At 36.4% G+C, this 22,037-nt stretch overlaps 2 protein-coding genes across 6 annotated transcripts in view; both read left to right on the top strand.

Moving 5' to 3' along the window:
* pld2 (phospholipase D2) overlaps positions 1-14,724 on the top strand; it is a 41,889-nt gene extending 27,165 nt beyond the window's left edge. The window contains exons 13-25 of the mRNA XM_052103699.1: positions 593-703; positions 5,050-5,244; positions 5,379-5,541; positions 6,549-6,667; positions 6,782-6,895; positions 6,991-7,095; positions 7,877-7,965; positions 8,088-8,201; positions 8,305-8,354; positions 9,596-9,730; positions 10,167-10,320; positions 11,125-11,242; positions 12,013-14,724. Coding sequence (XP_051959659.1) covers positions 593-703; positions 5,050-5,244; positions 5,379-5,541; positions 6,549-6,667; positions 6,782-6,895; positions 6,991-7,095; positions 7,877-7,965; positions 8,088-8,201; positions 8,305-8,354; positions 9,596-9,730; positions 10,167-10,320; positions 11,125-11,242; positions 12,013-12,237 — 1,692 coding nt within the window. The 3' untranslated portion in view covers positions 12,238-14,724. The remainder of the gene's footprint in view (positions 1-592; positions 704-5,049; positions 5,245-5,378; positions 5,542-6,548; positions 6,668-6,781; positions 6,896-6,990; positions 7,096-7,876; positions 7,966-8,087; positions 8,202-8,304; positions 8,355-9,595; positions 9,731-10,166; positions 10,321-11,124; positions 11,243-12,012) is intronic.
* A 303-nt stretch (positions 14,725-15,027) lies between these two features.
* LOC127620346 (misshapen-like kinase 1) overlaps positions 15,028-22,037 on the top strand; it is a 66,115-nt gene continuing 59,105 nt past the window's right edge. For all 5 annotated transcript variants that reach the window (XM_052093559.1, XM_052093565.1, XM_052093572.1 and 2 more), the window contains exon 1: positions 15,028-16,299. In XM_052093559.1, the coding sequence (XP_051949519.1) occupies positions 16,243-16,299 (57 nt within the window). In that variant the 5' untranslated portion in view covers positions 15,028-16,242. The remainder of the gene's footprint in view (positions 16,300-22,037) is intronic.

A 22,037-nucleotide genomic window follows, 5' to 3' on the forward strand; every position in this document is an offset into this window, starting at 1 on the left:
GTCAACAGAGAATGGCCAGACTGGTTCAAACTGACAAAGTCTACAATAACTCAGATAACCGCTCTGTACAACTGTGGTGAGAAGAATATCATCTCAGAATGCTATTCTGAGATGCAGGTTGGCGCTGTTATGGCAGCACTAGAGGGACCTACACAGCATTAGGCAGGTGGTTTTAATATTGTGGCCAATCGTGTATATATTTCTCCTTCTCACACACAGGGTTCCCACAGTTATTACAAACCTGGAAATATCCAGGGAATTTTTAAATTGGGATTTCCAGGCCTGGTTAAGTCATGGAAATTTCCATAGTTAATGTAAAAAATACTAGTTAATGGGTCTTTGTGAGTGCAATCTCTATAAAAAATTTTAAAAAGATTTTAAAAATCCTTATTCGGTTATTATGAAGGACGTGAAATCCGCACAATTCATGAAAATGCATTGGCCTAAAGATGTGGGAACCCTGCACATAGAAACTCTGCTTAAAAAAAATCAATCCATTTGTTAGACTGTCAATATAGTTTAGATAGTTTTTGATATGTTGGATTAAACTTTAATCTGACCTCTCTCTCTCTGCTGCATGTGTGGTATTTAGGAACAGGGAGTGAAAGTCTGTGTGTTGTTGTATAAGGAGTTGGAAATGGCTCTGGGTATTAACAGTGGCTACAGCAAGAGAACACTCATGAATCTGCACCCCAACATTAAGGTTTGGTACTCTTGATACTGCAGTTTGTCCTCTGTCAACAAGCCACTTTTCAAGAAGCACTTTAGACTCCTGAATGCTGTTTTGCTCTACATTAGTGGTGGGAATCAGCATGGCCCTAGACATATGATAATACATTGATATCCGGGTCGCAATACTATAGAAGCGCAAGTCTTAGTGTTTGAAATATCACTACTCAATTTAGGTACAGCACAGTCTTTTACTCACTTGATTCTCATCTCCATTGAACTTTGGTGCTTTGCAAAACAAGTGCTTAAAACTACACTATGTAACTTTTTTTGCTAAAAAATAACAATATTTTAGAGCTGTCGGGACGGATTTTGTGGGAAATTGCATACATCTTTTGCTCGTGCGTGTTCACGTCATATCCATACACAGGTAAAATAAGATCCGGGTACTGTAGCACATGTGTGGAAGTAGTGTGAACCTGAAAGTTGAATTGTCGCAACGAACGAGAAAGATTTACCATGGATTTTTCAAAACCTCTGGGAAATCACTGGTTGTAAAAACAAAGAAACCCCGAATGGAGCAGAGTCTACAAGCAAAAAGGGAAAGCGACAGAGTCCGTAATAAAACCTGAATCATCATCGGCTTGGCTTTTCAGATGTGGCAACAACTCCGAGATCTTAGAGGATTTAAAAGCAACCCAGAGATGGTTTTTTTCTTAACTCAACAGTTAAGATATTTTATTGATCTGGTTTATGTATAGTTGTGTAATCACACACACGCACGCACGCACGCACGCATCTGTGTCTGTGTAGTTCAATACAATAATTATACCGGTGCAGAACTTTTCACTTGCTAGCACACGTGTATTTTTTTTATAATGGCATTCATTTATATAAATCAATCCTTTAGTCCTAGGCTTGCCAAGGACATGTGAGTCTTGAAATGATGTTGACCACTGGTTGGTAACAATGGCAATCTGTAAATTAGTTACTACCGTGGTCTATTTGGCAGTTATAAAAACTTAACAACGTTGGACCTTATCAGACTAGCAATCGTTATGTCTAATGTTAACGAACACTTCCTTTTTCCTAGTGCATGACGGATATATCGGTATCGGCATATGTTTACCGATATGCACAGATATGAAAACATTTTTCAGAACATATAATGCAGAAAACAATGCTTTAGAATTGGTGTCATTATTTAGTTTGTCCAGCAAACCTTACTGAACTGACGGTGGCTCTGCAGACAGGATGGAGTTAAGTAGTGCAGAGTTCAGCTGTGTCTTCTCGGTAAGCTGCTAACTAGTTTGTGAAATACATACTGGAAAGTTAATAAACAATGACCCCATCATATTCCCTTTTCAATATAACTAATATAACTATAACATTAAGCCTGTCCCTGACAACCATGTCACTCATGTCTGTTTGCAATGTAAGCCAGCTATAATTTGTCAGTGCAGTTAGTAATGCAGCAGATTGAAAGGGAAGCATCAGTACATCTATTTGCAGCTCAGCAGACAACGGTGCGGTGGTGGATTGTGTCAGTCGAGTGTTGATTTCATGCTATGTTGTTACCTAGTTTGTGAGACACAATGCTAGTCCATCTTTTACTCTTTGTGACAATGAGCTTATTGCTAACAAGCTAACCACGTAGCTACTTTTATTACTTATCAGCTGAGTGGAAGCTAAAGTGTAAACATGTATTCACCAAACTGTTTTGTTAAGGATTCGCAGTTTGGTACCCCCTTCAACCGAACAATTCCAGTCGTTGCATTTACAAAATGTATTATTTAAAAGCCTGGTTTTCCACCATTGAAAGTTTCCCCTGAACTTGGATGGCAGAATATGGTGTTACACCGCTGCCGCTGTTTATCTCTTGACTCTGCAGATGTAAATGCTTCTTGTTTTACAACATGCCCCTAATTTACTGGTAGTATTAAAATAGTCAGCATTTGACTGATACTAAACATACTGTACTGATATTTATTTAGCTATTTATTTTATTTATTCTTTTTTTAAATGGTCAGCATTTGACTGATACTAAACAGTACTAATGTGTATTTAGTAGGGCTGTCGATTTAACGTGTTAATTCATTGCGATTTAATTTTACAAAAAAAAATGCGTTAAAAAAATGTACACAATTAATCGCATGCCCACGGACCTTAATAAGGAAGATTCCTGAGTAATGCAAACTTGTAGTACCACCTGTTCACTTAAGCTCAGTGAAATTTCAGCTGTATGAGCAACGCGCAGTTTATACAGTGAAGAAAAGACTTCAGTAGGCAGAACAACACAAACATGCATTATGTTCTTGTGTTCATAACACTCGAAGGAGCGCAAATGCGAACTAAGGGATCTCAAGATGTGTTTAAAGATTGAGTATTAAACTATATTTAACTTGACACAGTGACCTAAACATTTTATGCTTATGACGCAACACACCCGAGATGTCTGACGTAGGTGTAAATCTCCAACTGATTGACAAATTCACTTGTGAAATGGATTGCTGTGAACTGTATGCCAATGATTGACTTATGTTCAATAATATGGTAATAAACAATACATTGTATTCTAAAGCCGCTTTTTGTATTGCCTTATCAATGATTAACTCTTCAGCTACAGGAATGTAAAGCATTTTAATTATCTGAATATTTTTATATTTATATATATATATATATATATATATATATATATATATATATATATATATATATATATATATATATATAATTTTTTAAATATTTAAAGATAACTATGTATAATGATATATTGATGTAAGTATGTGTAATCATTATATATTGAGTTATTGTTATATGAGGGGCTTTCTCAGCAAATATTTGTATATGCGATTAATCGCAATGAATTAATCGGGACACCATGTAATTAATTCGATTAAAAATTGTAATCGATTGACAGCCCTAGTATTTAGCTATTTATTGTATTTGTATTTATTCTTTATTTAAATGGTCAGCAAGTCACTGATACGGAACATTCAGTACTGATGATTTTTATTTATTCTTTAATAAAAGTGTTCATTTCTAGAATTTGTTGACAATGTATAATAATGATGTCAAATATTCTTTGATAAAATATTTAAGGAAGCAGCCTTCTGAGTACCTTTGTATAGTCATATCGTTCTGTTTTCATTCCAGCTCAAAAATTAACTATCGGCTACCATATCGATAATCTGTGAATTTCCCCCCTCTAAAATAGACTTTGGTCTCAAAAATCCCATATCGGTCAGGCTCTACTTTTTCCAATAAGTCAAAACAACAGTATATGATATGGCACTTACCATCTCAGATGACATGTTTCCGGAAATCCGTCTTTTCCTTTCTTTCATTATTTATTTGTCCATTTGCTCTGATAAGATATCCTGTATCCATGTGTACACCGGAGACTCGAACCACATTTATCCTCGCAGAGGAGCAGAGCGAAGCACAACAAAAACATTGTTCTTCCGCAAGACACATGCTTTACCTGATCATAGAACATAAAGTAGCGACGAGCATCGGAACGGCAATTCCAGTAAAACAAAAAATAGAGTGGAATAACATGCTTTGTTTCTAGCATGTTTATCATTTACATGGAAACCCTTTATTCTAGATAAATGGATGATCTATACTGACATCCTTATAAATTGAGTTCTAATTTGTATTCTTAGCTTGTTCTCGGTTTGCATTTTGGTCCAATAAAAATGTGTTGACCTAATTTTGCAATACCCCAAAAATATTAGTAATTTTTTATTTTATTTTTCTTTACAAATTATACATTGATTCATTAACACTAGAGTATCGTGAGTTTCTGTGAAATATTGTGATACTTTGAAATATTGACCTCTTAACATGCATACACTCTCGAACTCCAAACATATGCCTCACACAACACAAGCACATACAGTAACACTTTACATTAAGGGTCCATTTGTTAACATTAGTAAACATGAACTAACAATAAACAATACTTTTACAACATTTATTAATCATGGTTAAGGTTAATTTTAACATAGTAATGCGCTTTTGAAATCAAAAGTGGTATATGCTAACATTAGTTAATGCACTATGAATTAACAATGAATAATTGTATTTTTATTAACTAGCATTTAAATAAAGATGAATACATTATGTATAAATATATATATTGTTCACTTTAATTCATGATACCTAATGCATGAACCAATGTTAACTAGTGGAACCTTATTGTAAAGTGTCACCGCACACCCTTTCTCTCTCTGTTATATTCTTTTTCTGCTGTCATTTCTTTTGTCGGAATAAAATAATTACACTTAATTATTACTTAAACATATTGATAGCTGCTTTACTGTTTTTATTCTGGACCATGTTAAATATGACTCATTTTGGATTTCTGTTGCCTAGGTGATGCGTCACCCTGATCATGTGTCCGCAGTTGTGTTGCTCTGGGCTCATCATGAGAAGATGGTTGCCATTGACCAATCAGTGGCCTTCGTGGGTGGGTTGGACCTTGCCTTTGGAAGGTGGGATGACAGTGAATATAGGCTGAGTGATTTGGCAATTCAAAAAACAGCCAGTGATGCTAAAGCATCCCCAGAGGTAAATGTGTAACCAGGATATTTAATTGTGAGTGATTTGTTGTCCTTACATTAAGTATTGATTCCTTACTCCTCTCTCTCTCTCGCTCTCTCTCTCCCCCCCCTCCCCATCTCTATTTTCTCTCCCTCTCTCAGTCTGATGCTGTGGATGGCTCTGCTGTTCCTCTGACAGAATTTGTGTCAGCTCCAGAGTGCGAGGATGAAGTCGACCTGAGCTGTAACGCCCTCTTGTGGCTGGGAAAAGATTACAGCAACTTTATTAAGAAAGACTGGACACAGCTGGACCAGCCCTTTCAAGGTACTCAGTCCAATCCAAATGTTATGCAGTAATTCTCACCCATTTTTCACTTTTTGTGAATGTAGAACTATAAACTAATTCAGAAAATACTTTAACACTGGTGGAATAATGTACAGATTTTGCTCTTATGGAAAGAAATTGGTACTTTTATTAATCAAAGTGGCATTCAGCTGATCACAATGTATAGTCAAGACATTAATAACGTGAAACATTTCTATTACAGTTAAACTACTTCAAATAGTTCTCATAAAAACATTATCCACATGCAGCAATGACATCTTTGCAGATTCCATAATGGGCCTATTCACTTCCATTGTAAGTGCCGGACTGTAGCCATGATTTTTGCTTTTATAAAGAAAAGGACGGACAAATCTGAATAATTTTTTGTGATAATCAACATTATACCACATTATGCTGATTGAGCTTAACTTGAGTTGAACCCAGAATCTATTTAAGGCAGTGGTTCTTGACTGATGAGTTGCAGGTCAGTTCTGATAGGGTTGTGGACAGTAGAGGAAAAACATGCAAAATAATAATATAAGCATGCATTGTTTGGACAGGATAACAAAATATAAATCTTATCAACTTTAATAAAATGCTTGGCATACATTAATTTGTTGTTGATTTCAAAGGCTGTGGTTCCTCTCAGTATATACAGTAATTTGGTGCAAATTCTTCTGTAATTTGTTAGAAGCTAGCCAAATTAGGAAGACATGGCCAGTTTGCAGAAAATTACTAACTGACAAGAGCATGAAAACATTGAAATTCAAGACACATTTTCAAATCAATATTGCATATTGTTGGGCCTATGCAGTTAATAATAATATTAATACAGTTCATATTTGGTTTTAAGGACAATTTTGTTCAATTATTTTGGTGTATGATGAACAATTGTGTTACTGTGTTGGGTTGCCAATGTAAAATATGGGTCCTGAACTAGTTTAATCACCATTAAATGAAAGGTTCAGCCATTGGTGTAACATCTCATTTTTACTTAACACCCACAGACAATGTTGACAGAACTCTGGTGCCACGCATCCCCTGGCGTGATCTGGGTGCTGTGCACCACGGGAAAGCAGCCAGAGATCTTGCACGCCACTTCATCCAGCGCTGGAACTTCACTAAGGTCAGAAATCAAATTTAAATATTTCTTTTATGAGTCTACGGTAGAAACGGTTATCAGTACTTTTCTTTTTCTTATATTTTTAAATTACATTGTTATACATGTATGTCTTTTAAGATCTTTAAGAATAAGTACAAGATTGACTTCTTCCCGTACCTACTGCCGAAATCTCACAGCACAGCAGATAAGTTGCCATTCACTGTCCCTGGAGCCAACAAAGCCTCTGTACAGGTACACAATTTTCAATTACATTTCATGCTGTTTTCTCTGCCCTTTCTCCTGTATTTTGTTTTCTGACATTATTCTTCCCTCTTTCTTTCTTCCAGGTTCTTCGTTCTGTTGATCGCTGGTCTGCTGGCACATGTGAACACTCTATTCTTAATGCCTATGTACATGTTATTGAGAAGAGTGAACATTACATTTATTTAGAGGTAACACACACACACACACGCTATAACTTTAGTGAGCCAACATCATTTCCCTCTGACTCAGTGCGCACACACACACGCAGTTAAACAGGATTTGTGTGCAGAAATTTCTCCCACCAGTATCATGTGATTCTACTGCATTCAGCTGGAACACAATAGTCATCTGCCTCGTGCCCAGAAACAGGGTCCTGCCAGTCAGTTAAACTAGGAAGAATGTAATGGATGCCCTAAAACTACATCCAGATTAAAACCGGAAAAAAATCTAATGAATGAAAAATCACAAAATCATCACAGAACTCACAGCACTCCGATCACAGAAAGCTTCACAGATTTCTGCAGAATTAAAACACCAATCATTCACAAATGTATACATATCCTCCACTCCTTGTGTGATAATTTAGTCAATATTTTGCCTGATTTGATTATGCTTTCAGCCACCAATTAAAGTGTAGTATTACTCTCCAACCGGTTAACACATTTTACCATGTTTAAATCCGAATTGCAGATTTCCCCCCAAATCAGTTCAGCACATGTGAAAAGGTCTGCATATTCCGCCTGGCTATAGAATATTTAGCAAAGAAGCTATTTTATGACAGGAAATAATATGAATATTGGAGAACATCTCAAGAATATCATCGAACAACAAATACAGCAGCATCCTGCCACTTCAACTTGATGGTTCTCAGCTGACTCGATCACATTATTACAATACCTGATGTCAGATTTAGCCAAGAGTATAGCAAACATGTGAGCCAAATCTCTCTTTGTTCCTCCTCTTTTACAGAATCAGTTCTTCATCAGCTGTTCAGATGAGAAGAGTGTATACAACACCATCGGAGACGCTATTGTCAAGCGAATACTGCGTGCTCACAGGTGTGCTAATGCAGCAAAATTTATTTTCTTTGAAATTTTTGATTGATTACATTTATTTTTCTAGCATGACAAAAAGTGTAACTTGTTTATTTCTTTGTGTGTGTAACTCTGAATTGGTATAGTGAGGGGAAGAAATACAGGGTGTTTGTTGTGATTCCTCTGCTGCCCGGCTTTGAGGGTGACATCAGTCAGGGAGGAGGAAACGCCATTCAGGCTATACTGCACTTCACCTACAGGTGCACACACACACACACACCCAAACACATGTATATTAACACACACTTTCACAATCCAAAATACTTTTACTTAAATGTATTTGAAACAGTTTTTTTTTTTTAGGACAATTAATCGAGGAGAATACTCCATTCTTTCACGATTAAAGGGACAAAGTAAGTGTGACAAAAAACTATTTAGCTGTCTGCACTGCAAAAATCTCTCAGTACTTCTGTATTGTTTTTCACAAAAAATGTCTTAATATCTTTAAAGGGATAATTTACCCAAAATGTTTAATTCTCTCATCATTTACTCAGCCCCATGCCATGAATATCTCAGATATGTAGCTCCATACAATTCATGTGAATGTGGCCAGAAATTTGAAGCTCCAAAAAGCATATAAAGGCAGCATATAATTATTCAATACGACTCCAGTGGTTAAATCCATATCTTCAGAAGCAATATATATGTGTGAGAAACAGATCCATATTTAAATGTTACTATAAATTGTCCTCCCTGCCCAGTAGGTGGCGATATGCACAGAGAATGCTATTTTAAATATGCACAAAGAATGTGAATTACCAAAAACAAAAGAAGAATTTGAAAGTAGAGAATTTCAGTAAAAAGGACTGAAATATCACCTATCATATTCTGTAGATGCTGATAAAACCACTGGAGTTGTATGGATTACTGTTATGCTGCCTTAATATGCTTTTTAGACCTTCAGATTTCTGGTCACCATTCACTCACATTGTATGGACCTGCAGAGCTGAGAGATTGTCCTAAAAATCTTAGATTTTGTTCAGCAGAGTAAAGAAATTCATAAATGAGATCATTTTCATTTTTGGGTGATCTTTCCCTTTAAAACAAAAAAACAAAATACTTGAGGGACAAAATTGTGTCAGATAATAAGACTTAATAATTAATTTATTTTGAATTTTTAATTTTGATTGCCCCCTGGTAATTAGTTTCATGTTTTAAGAATACTGTAAATCTAAAAATATTAAGGAGGTTTATGCTTAAAACAAAATAAAATAATTGGCTAATGGTGTATGAAAATGTTGTTTAATTCAAGATACTGTTATTAGCTTCCAAGTAATGCTTTTTAAGCTTTTTTTTAAGCTTTTTAAGGATGTTTGATTATTGACTGTGAAAAAGACTCAAATACTGATTAAGAAAATAATTGTGTTATTCTGCCACTCTGGTATATTTTGTTTTTAAAATTTTAACCATTAAGAAACAGTTTAAGGATTTTCACATCCTGTCTTGTTCTCCATCTGTCACTTTTCCTTCTCTCTGTTCATACGTAATTATTTATCTTTCACTCAGCTATGCATTATAGAATCAAACACATTAACCAATATCACCGATGGTTTGCCAATGTAGTGTTTTAATGACTGCCCCATCTCCTTATCAGTGCAGGACGAATGGACTCAGTATATTTCTCTGTGTGGTCTGCGCACACACACTCAGCTGGCCCATTCCCCTGTTACAGAACTCATCTATGTCCACAGCAAAGCCCTCATCTCTGACGACCGATGCTACATCATAGGTAAGACACGTGACATCAAATTAATACAATAAGTCACAAGACTTAGACTCTTGTTTTCCAGTAAAATATCAAAACGTCCTTTAAACCAAATACATTTACTTAAAGCAAATATTTTAAGACTTGATTTCAGAGAATATATAAATGTTTTTTTTGTTTGATTATTTACCCCATTGGTAATTTTTTTTTTTCCTTGTTTTAAGGACATTCTCCTACATGATTATAAAAAAAACATTCTTCTCTAATAAATGTATTTTTTTTTAAGGATGTTTAGATATTTTTACTGTAATAACAGTCAGACTGCCTTCTGTGTCTGTAAGCAAAGATACTTACTATTTCTGTGATGAAGATGTGCTCCAAAGGCCATCTCCTGGTGGATAATGGAATTGTAGGTCATATCTAAAGTTCTTTAAAATGTCCTTCCTCCCGTTGTAATCAGGGTCAGCCAACATCAATGACAGGAGCATGCTGGGCAGTCGTGACAGCGAGCTGGCGGTGCTGGTGGAAGATGAGGAAAGAGTTCCCTCAGTCATGAATGGAGAGGAGTACCAGGCTGGACCACTAGCACTCGCCTTACGGAAGGAGTGCTTCAGGTGTGTATGTGTGTCCAGGGCAAAATGAGGAAGCTTTTGATTAATGTAATCCTTTTTTGTTACCTTATTAGTGAAATATCCAATCACCAATAGCCAATCACTTTTCCTCTTTTTTTCATATTTGTCTATAAAAAGCCTTTATTTATCATGGGCTTAAAATATCTCTACGATGTAAGAGTGGTTCTGTAGCAATATCTGTGATAGATCTGCGTTAGTGCAGTGAAGCACCTCAGCTTCCCTTTTAACTAACTTTCTCCCCTGTGTGGGAGTGTGTGAGTGAAAGAGAGAGATGTGTATGTGTGAGTGGAACAATTTGTGTTGGCATGCTGCGTTACATACTGCAAGCTACCAGAACATCTCTTGGTTACCAAGGGAAACAAGGAGATTCTTCTAATGATGCATGAATCTGTAGAACATTTCACTGCTGGCTTTGGGATGTGACCTCAAGCGTGTTGATGCGTATCTCTGGATCATATGATTAGACTGAATTAATCTCCTTATCTGACAGCAAATGTTTGTGTTTGCACATTCCACACTTTTATTTGTGTGAGACACTAATGTGCAGATTAACTACTGAACAGAGATAAAGTAATATTTAAAAAATATTTAAGCCAAAAATGTAAATTAATACTTTATTAATTTACTATAATTAATACTTAACTTTGGTCAAAAAGTGTCAAACTACTGAATGTAAACTAGGTTGATTTTTATATATTCCAGCAGGCTGTTGAACCTAAATAAATTTGAGAGTAAATTTGTTTTAGTCTAAACGTTTTTTTCATCTAACTTACCTTCTCTCCTCAGCGTTCTTCTCGGAGCGAAATCTGACCCAACTCTCAACATTGACGATCCAGTCAGTGATCATTTCTTCAACAATGTTTGGAACAAAATTGCCCAATCAAATGCTGTCATCTATGAGAAGGTGAGGGACATGTATTTTAGTCCCACCAGTCCTGGACACTATGACTCGGTCAATAATGTATCTGATGTCCTATTAAAGTTACTGTGAATGGTTTAAACTGATACACAGGGAGAATGCACTGAATGCAGGTCTAAATGATGGCAAAACCTGTAATTACTGTAATTTGCAGGTTGAGTAGTTCTGCAGTAAAGCCTTAGACAAAAGCACCACTCCCATACACTTTGCTGGTAATACTACCCCTATATTTATGCTCACAATGCTAATCGTGGTATTTTAAAGGTGCTGTTTAAATAGTTATGGATTATATTTCCAAAATGTTTTCAGTTTAAATTAAACTTTGGATTGTGAATGTAGCCATTATAGGGACTAGAGTATTTTGAATCTGAAAAGGAATTTATTTGAGTCTGAAAAGTAGGAATGAAAAGAAAAGTGCTCTTTTGTTTTTTGTTTTTTTGTTACAAGCCTGAAGTTTCAAGTTTTTTTTCAGTCACAAATCTTCTTTGTAAAATGTTCTTTTCAGTGCCAAGTCTCAGATTTCAAACTTCAAGTTATATTTTAAGTAAGCATAATCATTGACATAATTTTTCAGGATTTATTGCTGTTATAATTTTAAACATTTACTTTTTTCAGACAAATATTTTGCCTAATTTTGAAATTTTTAGATTCAAAATACTTTTTGAGTCCCTAAATTGTCTCCATAAATGTGACAACACTAAAAATTGTTTTACTGAAGAACTTTTATGGCTTTCCTTCATGGTGTCATTCTGTAGGTCTTCCGATGTCTTCCTCTGGACTCCATCCGCAGCTTGCATGAACTGATGGAGCATGTGAATGCTGAGAATCTCAGCCTTACAGACCCAGAAAAGGCCAGCCAAGAACTACAGGCTATCAGAGGCATCCTGGTCCATTTCCCATTGCACTTTCTGTGTGAGGAGTACTTGCTCCCTCCACTTAAAAGTAAAGAAGGAATGGTTCCAACGGAAGTGTGGACATAGTAGGGAAGAATATCAAACAGTGTAGTTTAAAGTGTGCCAGTAAAACCGAAGGTGAGGGGAAAAAAATCACATCCTCTGAACTAACTGCACTGATTTTTTTTTTTTTTAAGTTTTAAAATATCATACATCCTCAGAACTAACTGAGCCTAAAGCTACTTTTTGGAAGTTTACTTAATTGTCTTCCGTATTGTGATGTATTTCCGTGTGAAACGGCTTATTGAACAAGAAAACAAATGTAGGGCGGGGACATGATTTTATCCATTGCTTGTTGGTTGATTGTGAAAAGTGGGTGTTTCATACTGAAATGGGGCAGACTACATTTGCAGTCCACACACACACTCTCTCTCTCTCTCTCTCTCTCTCTCTTCACCCTCTAAACCATGCCCCACTGATTTGAAAACCAAACGATGATCTAACTGACAACATTAATCTATAACAAGCCCACAAGCACATAGCACATTGCGGTCTTTGCTCACAATGATGCTGGAGCACAGTGCAAATGAATGAGAAACAAGCGCGTAGAAGATCCCAATGTTTTGAATCACAATTCACAAAATCGGCGTTCTAAATGTAAATTCAAGCCAGCGGGCCCATACGTCTTTCTGGAGAAGGGAACAGGATTTTGAGAGGAAAACATACACCTCTTTATCTCTGCATTAGCTGCTTTAACCCCAGGTTTGTTTACATGACAGACTCTTGAAGGGGCGATGTTAAAACTGACTAAAACTTGCTTAAGAGCAAGTTCATATTCATATTTTTTCTAAAGATCAAGTTATGACATTTTAGAGTTAGAATTACACCACTTCCAGTTTGGTTTGGACTAAAGAAAATGGTAGTTAATTGATGATTAGCATAATAATGTATTAGAAGATAAACACGTTGATGCCAGCAACATTAAATTATATGGAGACAATTAAATGTATGTGTTTCAATGCCCATTATGCTCATGAATGTAATGATCTGAGTATTTATGATGGCACAGAATGTAAAATACTACATATAAAGGGAGGAATAAGGAGAGGAGAGAAGAGAAGAGAAAACAAGGCGAATGAGAGAGCGCAAGTGGAATATTTTTGATGACCAAGGAACAGAATGTTAGAATGTGTGAGTGGATGGCATTGCTTTATCTTCTTTTCCCTCTCTCTTTATTTCTCATTCCTGTCTGCACTACACTTCTCAATGCAGTAGCAGCAAATCTGTCAGAACATTTGTGGTTGTTATGGTGACTGGTATAAAGAGCTGACTTGGTCTTGGCACCTGGGAGAGAAAAGCAGGAGGAAATAATAGATAAACCGTACATTTAAAAAAGCTGGAAAAACAGCACTTCATGCAAATGATTAAGTGTTTTTTGAAGCAGGTAGAGGGAAGTGTTACAGCGCAGGGATCAGGTGGGGCATCAAACATTGAGAGATGGTCGGGGGGAGTCTCAGCTCATTTACCAACACCCCCCCACCCCCCATCTCCATGACAACCAGGAGAAATGATTGTTATGTAATAATGTCAGCAATCCAGACGATTCCACTTTCTGTTTTGGACAGGGATCAACACAAGTAGAGCAGACTGGAGGCCAGAAAAGCAAAGCTAATTTTGGCATTGCCCCATTTTAACAACACATTTTTAATTTTTATAACAAGTTATTACTAATCCTGTGTATTGTTGTACAAATAATATAGAATACTATATGTGGCTTTGCACATTAAATAAATATTCGGGGTTCAATACAAGTTAAACTAAATCGACAGCATTTGTGGCATAATGTTGATTCCCAAATATGTTAATTTTGACTCTGCCCTCCTTTAAAAAAAAAAAAAAAAGCATAAATCGAGGTTGCAGTGAGACACTTAAAATGGAAGTAAATGGGGCTTATTTTTGGAGGGTTTAAAGGCAGAAACTTATGTAGAGCTGTAAAATAGTTTTAGGGTTTATGCTGTCATTTTACGTTGACCTTGGCAACAAAGTTGTTAAATTGGATATAACTACACAGAATAAGTGACTAAGCGATTTTATCACAACTAAAATGATGTTAACGTGCATATTGTTTATGTCTTGTGGTGTACTTTTGAAACCGTATTTTAACATTCACGGATTGGCCCCATTCTCTTCCATTTTAAGTGCCTCACTGTAACCCAGATGTTTGCTGGAAAGCGTGGGACGAATCAAAATTAATTGTAATCAACGTTATGCCAGAAATGCTTGTTGATTGAGTTTAACTTGAATTGAACCTGGAATATTCCTTTAAGAGAATCTTTTAGGTTTTGACCACTGTAGATAGTACCATAACATACTGTAACATTCCAATCACATCAAGCAATCAAGATACTTTATGAACTGACAATTTTTTTTGTTTTTTTTTACAACTGTCCACATTGTTCAGACATATTAATGTATACTTCTCTGTAGCATTTTTCATGTAAATGGAATTGATTTTCTGTAGAAAGCATACAGTACTGATGAGAACCTACTAAATCTTGATTAAAATGAACCTTGTCTAACAGTCTCTGTGTTTTTATAATTCCTGGACCTTGTAACATAAAGCTTGTTTGACACAAATGTGTTCTTGGATTGCAGACTAAATTATCACCACGTCACAAGACATTGAGCTTTATTTTTTCCTAAATTCTACATATCTATATAGTTGCTGTGACTGCTGTTTTTACTGTATGTGCCTGCCTGAGAGGGTGGGGTATTGTACTGGCACCACCTGTCTCCATTGTAACTAGCTTATTCAGGTAGTTTGTCCCTTTTGTAGCACCGTAGCACTGTAACAATCCAGGAAGACAGGAGTGAGAAGTGTGGGGGGAGGAAAGAAAAAAATGAAAGTGCTTGGAAAATAGTGTTGTGTTTTCTTGCAGAGGGACGTCACAGTCCGAGCACAGAGAGCAGAAGTAGGAATAGGATCATACCAAGACAGTGGAGAGAGATCAATCGGAGATATCAAAACATAAGATATAACGCCAGATGAACAAAGTTTTTTTACCCCCCAGAAGAGTCCTGAGACAAATCGTTCAAGAATATTTGCTAAATAATATGCGTTCATCGTGACGAGTCGCTGAAATAAATGTCCTGGGATTAAAAATAAACAAAGGACTGTTTATGGTTTTCTGTTCTTCCCTCTCTCTTTCTCTCCAACAAATCGCCGGAGTGTTTTGCGCACAATCGGGAGGCGCCGCTGACTGACTGACGGCAGGAGGGAACGAAAGTTTGCCAGGCGGGCGGAATAATATTCGACGTAAAGAATATTACTGTCCCAATTGTTTTTCGACATTGGGACAGCATATTTCAAACTGAGACACGTTGTAGAGACGTTTGGAAACTGCGAACATTTGTTCAGGCGAGCGGTGACATCGAAATCCGGATAGAAATCCTGTTTTAAGGCGTGTGCGTGGGTTGCGCCGTAACATGAAGGTGGTGGCAGATTGACGCGGATTGCGCGAGAGCCGCTGTTTTGGAGCTGTGCTTCTAAATTCTACATTTCTGTTGATATATTTCTGTTCATACTGCTCGTGTGTTTATAAATATAGTGATTTTGATTGAGGTGGGCTTGGTTTAGTTTACGCAGTGCTGTCAACATGAGTGTAGAGACGGAGCGCAGTGTGGCATGTCTGTTTGGATCCGAGCGCCAATTCAAGCTCATGTAAATGTTGCCATGCAATCTTTAGGATTATAGGCTAAAGCACGGTCATTTATCATCAATAAACGCTCGCTAAGCTCTCGACCATCATCTACTAACATTTCATCGCAAGAACAGGATCGCTTGGGGAATCTCTCGTTCTCTGATTTAAACGGTTTTTTTAATGGTCAGAAATCCTGCAGCTGTTTTCGCACGCGGTTAAACTGCACGCGACGGGGACGAGCCAAATGTTTCTCTTGGAAGCTCACAAGTTTTTCTGAACTGTCCTTTGAAATAAACATCGTAGAAAATAAATCACAACAATAGTGCGCCTGTACCTGCTGTTTTAGAGAACTTGTATATAATCCTCGCTGCCTTCATAAATTGCAGTAAACATGTCAGAAAACGCACCTACGCGGAGTCTGGATGACATCGACCTGGCCGCCCTGCGGGTGAGTGTGTGTGTTTACCTGCCTGCACCTGACAGAGGCCTTCACACTCAAATAATTTTGAATATGACGACATTCTGATGGATTAATGTGTTAAAATGTCATATGAAAGGGATGGTATACATACTAAAGGGCATTTAAGTGCAAAAGTAAAGGATTAAAGGCTGTTTCCACTGGCTGTTTTTATTGCTGCTCAGAGCAGGCACAAATGCGTTTACACAGCTACAACAATTGCTAAATGTAATAATATGAATGTTTTAAATATAAAGTTACAAGTATATACATGTGAAATTAATGAAAATTGGAGTGTTTGCTTTTAAATATGAAACAATTATGAAATATATGCTCTGTCATGACCACAACAAAATTGCAAGGTGCTCTGATGCTGTATTTAATTTACACAGAACAAAAGCAGCATCAGAACTGCCTTTGATACTTGGGGCTGAGGAGGGTCAGACCAGGAATAATTTAGTCTGGCTTTTATGCAGGCACATATGCAGCATTGCATCTTTACACAGAAACTGATGCAGGCACAGAGCAGCTTTAACTCTGCTGTGTAAAGATTCCTGACCATGCCCAGGTCTCCCTGTCTCACACACATACACGCACACAGTTGTGATTTGAGAGGGCCTACCTTGCAAATCAGTGTTGACACAGAATAGGCTTTCTCTCTAACCTTAGAATAGCTCCATTGTTATATGGGGAATACCAGGCAAAACACTACTGTAATATTCCATTTATATCACCACTCTTTCTGTGTTGACATGATGCATATGTGATAGTTATTTAATGTTTTAGTGGGTCTTCAGTACTTATATAGTTCACCCAAAAATTAAAATCTTCTCATAATTTACACACCCTCATGCCATTCCAGATGTGTATGTCTTTCTTCTGCTGAACACAAATGAAGATTTCCATATAATGTATGTGTAAGGTGGCCAGAACTTTGAAGCTCAAAAAAATAATATAAAGGCCACATAAAATTATTCCATCAGACTCCAGTAGTTTAATCATAATCTTCTGAACCAACCCAATAGGTTTTGGGTAAAAATAGACCAAAACATTTTTTTCACTGTACATCTTGACATCTGCAGTCTCCTTAGCAATCATGATTTCAAGTTTGATTACACTTCCTAGCGCCATCTAACATTCTGCGAATGTATCAAGTGCGAGGAAGTGTAATCAAGCTTGAAACCACGATTGTGCTTAGAGACTGCAATGGCAAAATGTACAGTATGTCTCACCCAAAACCGATTGGATCTCTTCAGAAGACATGGATTAAACCATTTAAATCTTATGGATTACTTCTATGTTGGCATTTTGTGCTTTGTTGAACTTTAAAGTTTGGTCAGCATTCACTTGCATTGTATGGACCTACAGAACTGGAATATTCTTAAAAAATCTTTGTATTCAGCAGAAGAAAGTAAGTCACACATTTGGGATGGCTTGATGTTGAGTAAATTATTAAAATTTTTGGTGAAATATTCTTTGAAGTTAATACAGATATTACAATACCATGGTAATCCAGAGGATAGGCAGTTTGTGTCTGCAAATAGATAGCCTAAAAATCCTTATGTTACTAACCTTGAATCTGCCACATCATGAATAGTCAAATTCGGGAAAAATGTCCATTGTAAACACCCGCACATCTTCACTTTTGCCAGATATATGTGGAAAAAACAGATTTAGATAACATGGAAAAGTAGATTTCCTGACAAAAACACATACCTGACATATATAGGAAATATATAGGAATCTGTGAATGTTCATGGATGTACGCAGCTGAAATTATACTTGTGAGAAGTGTTGACTGTCAGGTGTGAAGGCCTTTCATATGTTAATGACTGACAGTAAGCTGCTGGAGTTTGTTCACTTTTTATTTAATATGTATGCTAGCTGGAGAACAACTAACATGGGTTTTTTCAGAATTGTCCCTATGTAGCCTAGTTTATGTGTGAGCAGAAGGCTAATCCAGTCATAGATTAGTGGTATGCTAGCAGGTGGCTAATCCAGTGTTTTAGGGCTAATTGCTGCAGCTAATTATTAGGCGACTTCCTGCATGCAGATAAGGTAACAAATAAAAATTCACAAATAAAAATAGTTTTCTTGTTTTTTAACATTGTGGTACCCACGTTCGACCACATAAAGCCTAACACATCTTACTAGGTTTGACTCCCAATCCTTCACTCTTTTGGCACTAACAGGGAGAGTTCACCCAAAAATTAGAATTCTGCTATCTTTTAAAGTGATGTCCCGATACGATATGTCAAACTACGTAAATATTAGAGCCCGACCGATACTGATTTTAGAGGGGGAAATTCACAGATTACCGATATGGTGGCCAATATAGTTAATTTTTGAGCTGGAATGTAAACAGACCATTTCTATGTGGATTGTTCACAGATTTTGCACCAATATTACTATGCAAATGTACTCCGAAGGCTGCTTCCTTAAATATTTTATCAAAGAATATTTGACATCATTATTATTATACATTAACAAATTGTAGAAATGAACACTGCGAAAATAAAGAATAAATAAAATACAGTAACTAGCAAAATAAACATCAATAGTACTGTTTAGTATCAGTCAGTTGCTGACCATTTAAATAAATAAAAATACAATAAATAGCAAAATAAACATCAATAGTACTGTTTAGTATCAGTCAAATGCTGACTAGTTTAATACTACCAGCAAATTAGGGGCATGTTGTAAAATAAGAAGCATTTACATCTGCAAAAAGATGCACAGTTGCTTGCCTTTCAATCTGCTGCATTACTAACTGCACTGACAAATTATAGCTGGCTTACATTGCAAACAGACATGAGTGACATGGTTGTCAGGGACAGGCTTAACGTTATAGTTATATTAGTTATATTGAAAAGGGAAAAATGTTGGTGTCATTGTTTATTATCTTTCCAGTATGTATTTCACAAACTAGTTTGGACAAACTACATTATGACACCAATTCTATATCACCCCTAGCATTGTATTCTGCTTTATATGTTCAGAAAAAAGTTTTCATATCTGCGGGTATAGGTAAACATATACGCGATACCGATATATCGGTGAAAGGCTAATATCGGCCGATCATTTTGGTGTATATATATAAATCGGTCGGGCACTAGTAAATATATAGTTTGCATGTGCAGCGCTTCAACCACTTTGTAAGCCCGTTTATCGGTCCAATGACGGTCTCCAATAATACGGGTGAAGGTCTCTGCGCGTTACAGTCTTTCTTGTACGCAACACAACAATATTAAATGAAATACATTTTCTCTTATGTATTATCTCGTTATTTCATCTGACTCCATAAATGAAAAAGGTTTTTAATGATATCTGAGTATCATTAAAAGTGAGCGAATGTTTGATTATTCCTTTAACTCCTTTAATTGTACTTTACCCGTTTAGATTAAGAAACTATGTCGCTTTGAGGTCCTCGCGTGTTTTCTCTACACACGGGTCTCCACGATCACAAGCGGTCAGTATTGGATCATCAAACAGATGTAATTGCTATATACCTGAGATCGGTCACGTTCACGTTTACACAATCAAAGATACTTCAGTATAGCCCCATGGAATTGCATACACTTGAATGTAACTTAACGTTTTCTTCAGTAGAGGTCACGGCCACTATTACAGATGTAAGTTGACCAACATAACTTCTCTTATAATAGCTTTGGATTGGCCATGCGTGGTTTCCCACGTACACTTCTCTGGAGAAACATCAAATTAAAACAGAGGTAAGACACCAGATTTAGATTGGTCAAGCAGCGTTTGCTGTTCTAAACGGAAATTCCCTTTTTGTCTTTGCAAACCAAGTACACTTGAATCGATGCCAATTATTAGTCGTCACTAATCTGACGCAGACTTGCGGTAACATACTGAATCGTTTAATCTGTTTGGGAAACACAATGTCAGAGTCAGTCAGAATAAAATCAAATGTTGACAATTTATTGATCAGGTAACATAATCAATTCATCAATTCCAATTAGACATTGATAAGTCAAAGTTAGACATTTTATCAAAACATAAGAAATACGAATTGCAATCACCTGAAATAAACTACAAACAGTAAACTGTTTGGGATCGTCTGATTACAGAGAGCCCTGAGCAATGTGTCGCCTCTCCTTAAATACCCAGATAATTCAACATGCTTACCAAATGGTGGTGTCTGTCATTATAATTAGATTTTGGTCCCCTGTTGAGGGGTTCCTGTAGATTAACATACAGGAGGTATGGAGGATCTGGGGAGGGCACACCTTTAAGGGGCACACCACATTTCACATATTTTATAACTTCTTTTAGCTTTTCATTATGGCTGGGAGGATGAGACCAGTTTACCAGAGCACTGAGAGACTTTAAATGATACCAAACATGTTATAGTTACTTTTTGTACACACTTCACATTGCATAGGTTTTTAGTGAGCTTTAAGTGAGGAGGAGGAGTAAGATGAAGATACTTTAGAAGGGAGGTGTTAGCTGCACAGTATGTTGCATCTCGGATGTTGCTGTTACATCTGCGAGAGAGAGTTCAGATGTTAATTCTCATGAGAGCCTTTTGTTTTCTCGAGGAGTAGCCCAGACTCACTGGCACCCGCCTTACAGCTTCAAACGTGAGCACTTGTGAAAAGGACTGGGTATCACCAGCTACCTCATGATACGATATGTATTGCGATACGCGTCATGATTCTATATATCATGATACATCACGATATCATGATTCAATTTAGCGTTTAATTTCAATTAATTTGGGTATATTTCATTTATAAAGTCAATTTTGCTTAAACACTATATGAAATAAATTCTCTTTCAGCAAGTGCTGCTATTCATTATAAAGGGGATCTTCTAACTTGTTAAATTACGGACATAGTATACATTTTACAAATGTTCTTTTATCATTCGTTTTTCATCATTTCGGTGACTTAAGCTTTATATATATATATATATATATATAAAATTTCATGTATTACATCAATAAATATGGTGAGAGAGGTCCAGCATGTCTTGAGATAAACCATGAATCCTGCTGCATCATTTTAAGTCTCTTTTGTGTCTCGTAGAAGCGTCTCAGACTGCACTGAAAATATCATGAGATATCACGATACATGGATCTAAGTATCGATACAATATTGTGAGAAACATATTGTGATATATCGATATTGACACAGCCATACTTGTGAACGGGTGGAGTCAGTTTTGTGCTGACAGCGGCTGCAAGTACCTTTTAAAGCTCCTCCTTTGCTCATACAGGGAAAACACCATAATGAGCATCGCACACTCCGTTTGTAGCAGAAGACCGTGAACAGAGTGCAAATTCACGTTGTAGCCCAAGGCACAAAGTACATAATTAAATAACAGGCTTTGCGTTCACGTAGCGACAGGCTTTATCGGACTGTAAAGCTGCCGTCATAACACAAAATAAAAGCTTAATTTAAATGACGGAAAAATATCACTAGTCTAAAGTTATGTAATATACAATGTACTACTACTAAATAATAATAATAATAACAGTAAATCAATAGTAATAGTATTTAAACAAAATATCACATCTGTGATGCTCTGTTATGCAGCACTTTTTTCATAAAATATAACCCCAATGCTTTATTTTGATTGTGATTTGAGGTTCTGTATAAAAGCTCTTCGTTTGATAAAATATTACAATATTATGTTGAATAATTATTTTTATATATTTTCATTAGATTTATTTTATTATTATTTTCTCCCCAATTCCCAAAGCG

This window comes from Xyrauchen texanus, chromosome 3, assembly GCF_025860055.1.
Source record: "Xyrauchen texanus isolate HMW12.3.18 chromosome 3, RBS_HiC_50CHRs, whole genome shotgun sequence".
Lineage (NCBI taxonomy): Eukaryota > Metazoa > Chordata > Actinopteri > Cypriniformes > Catostomidae > Xyrauchen > Xyrauchen texanus.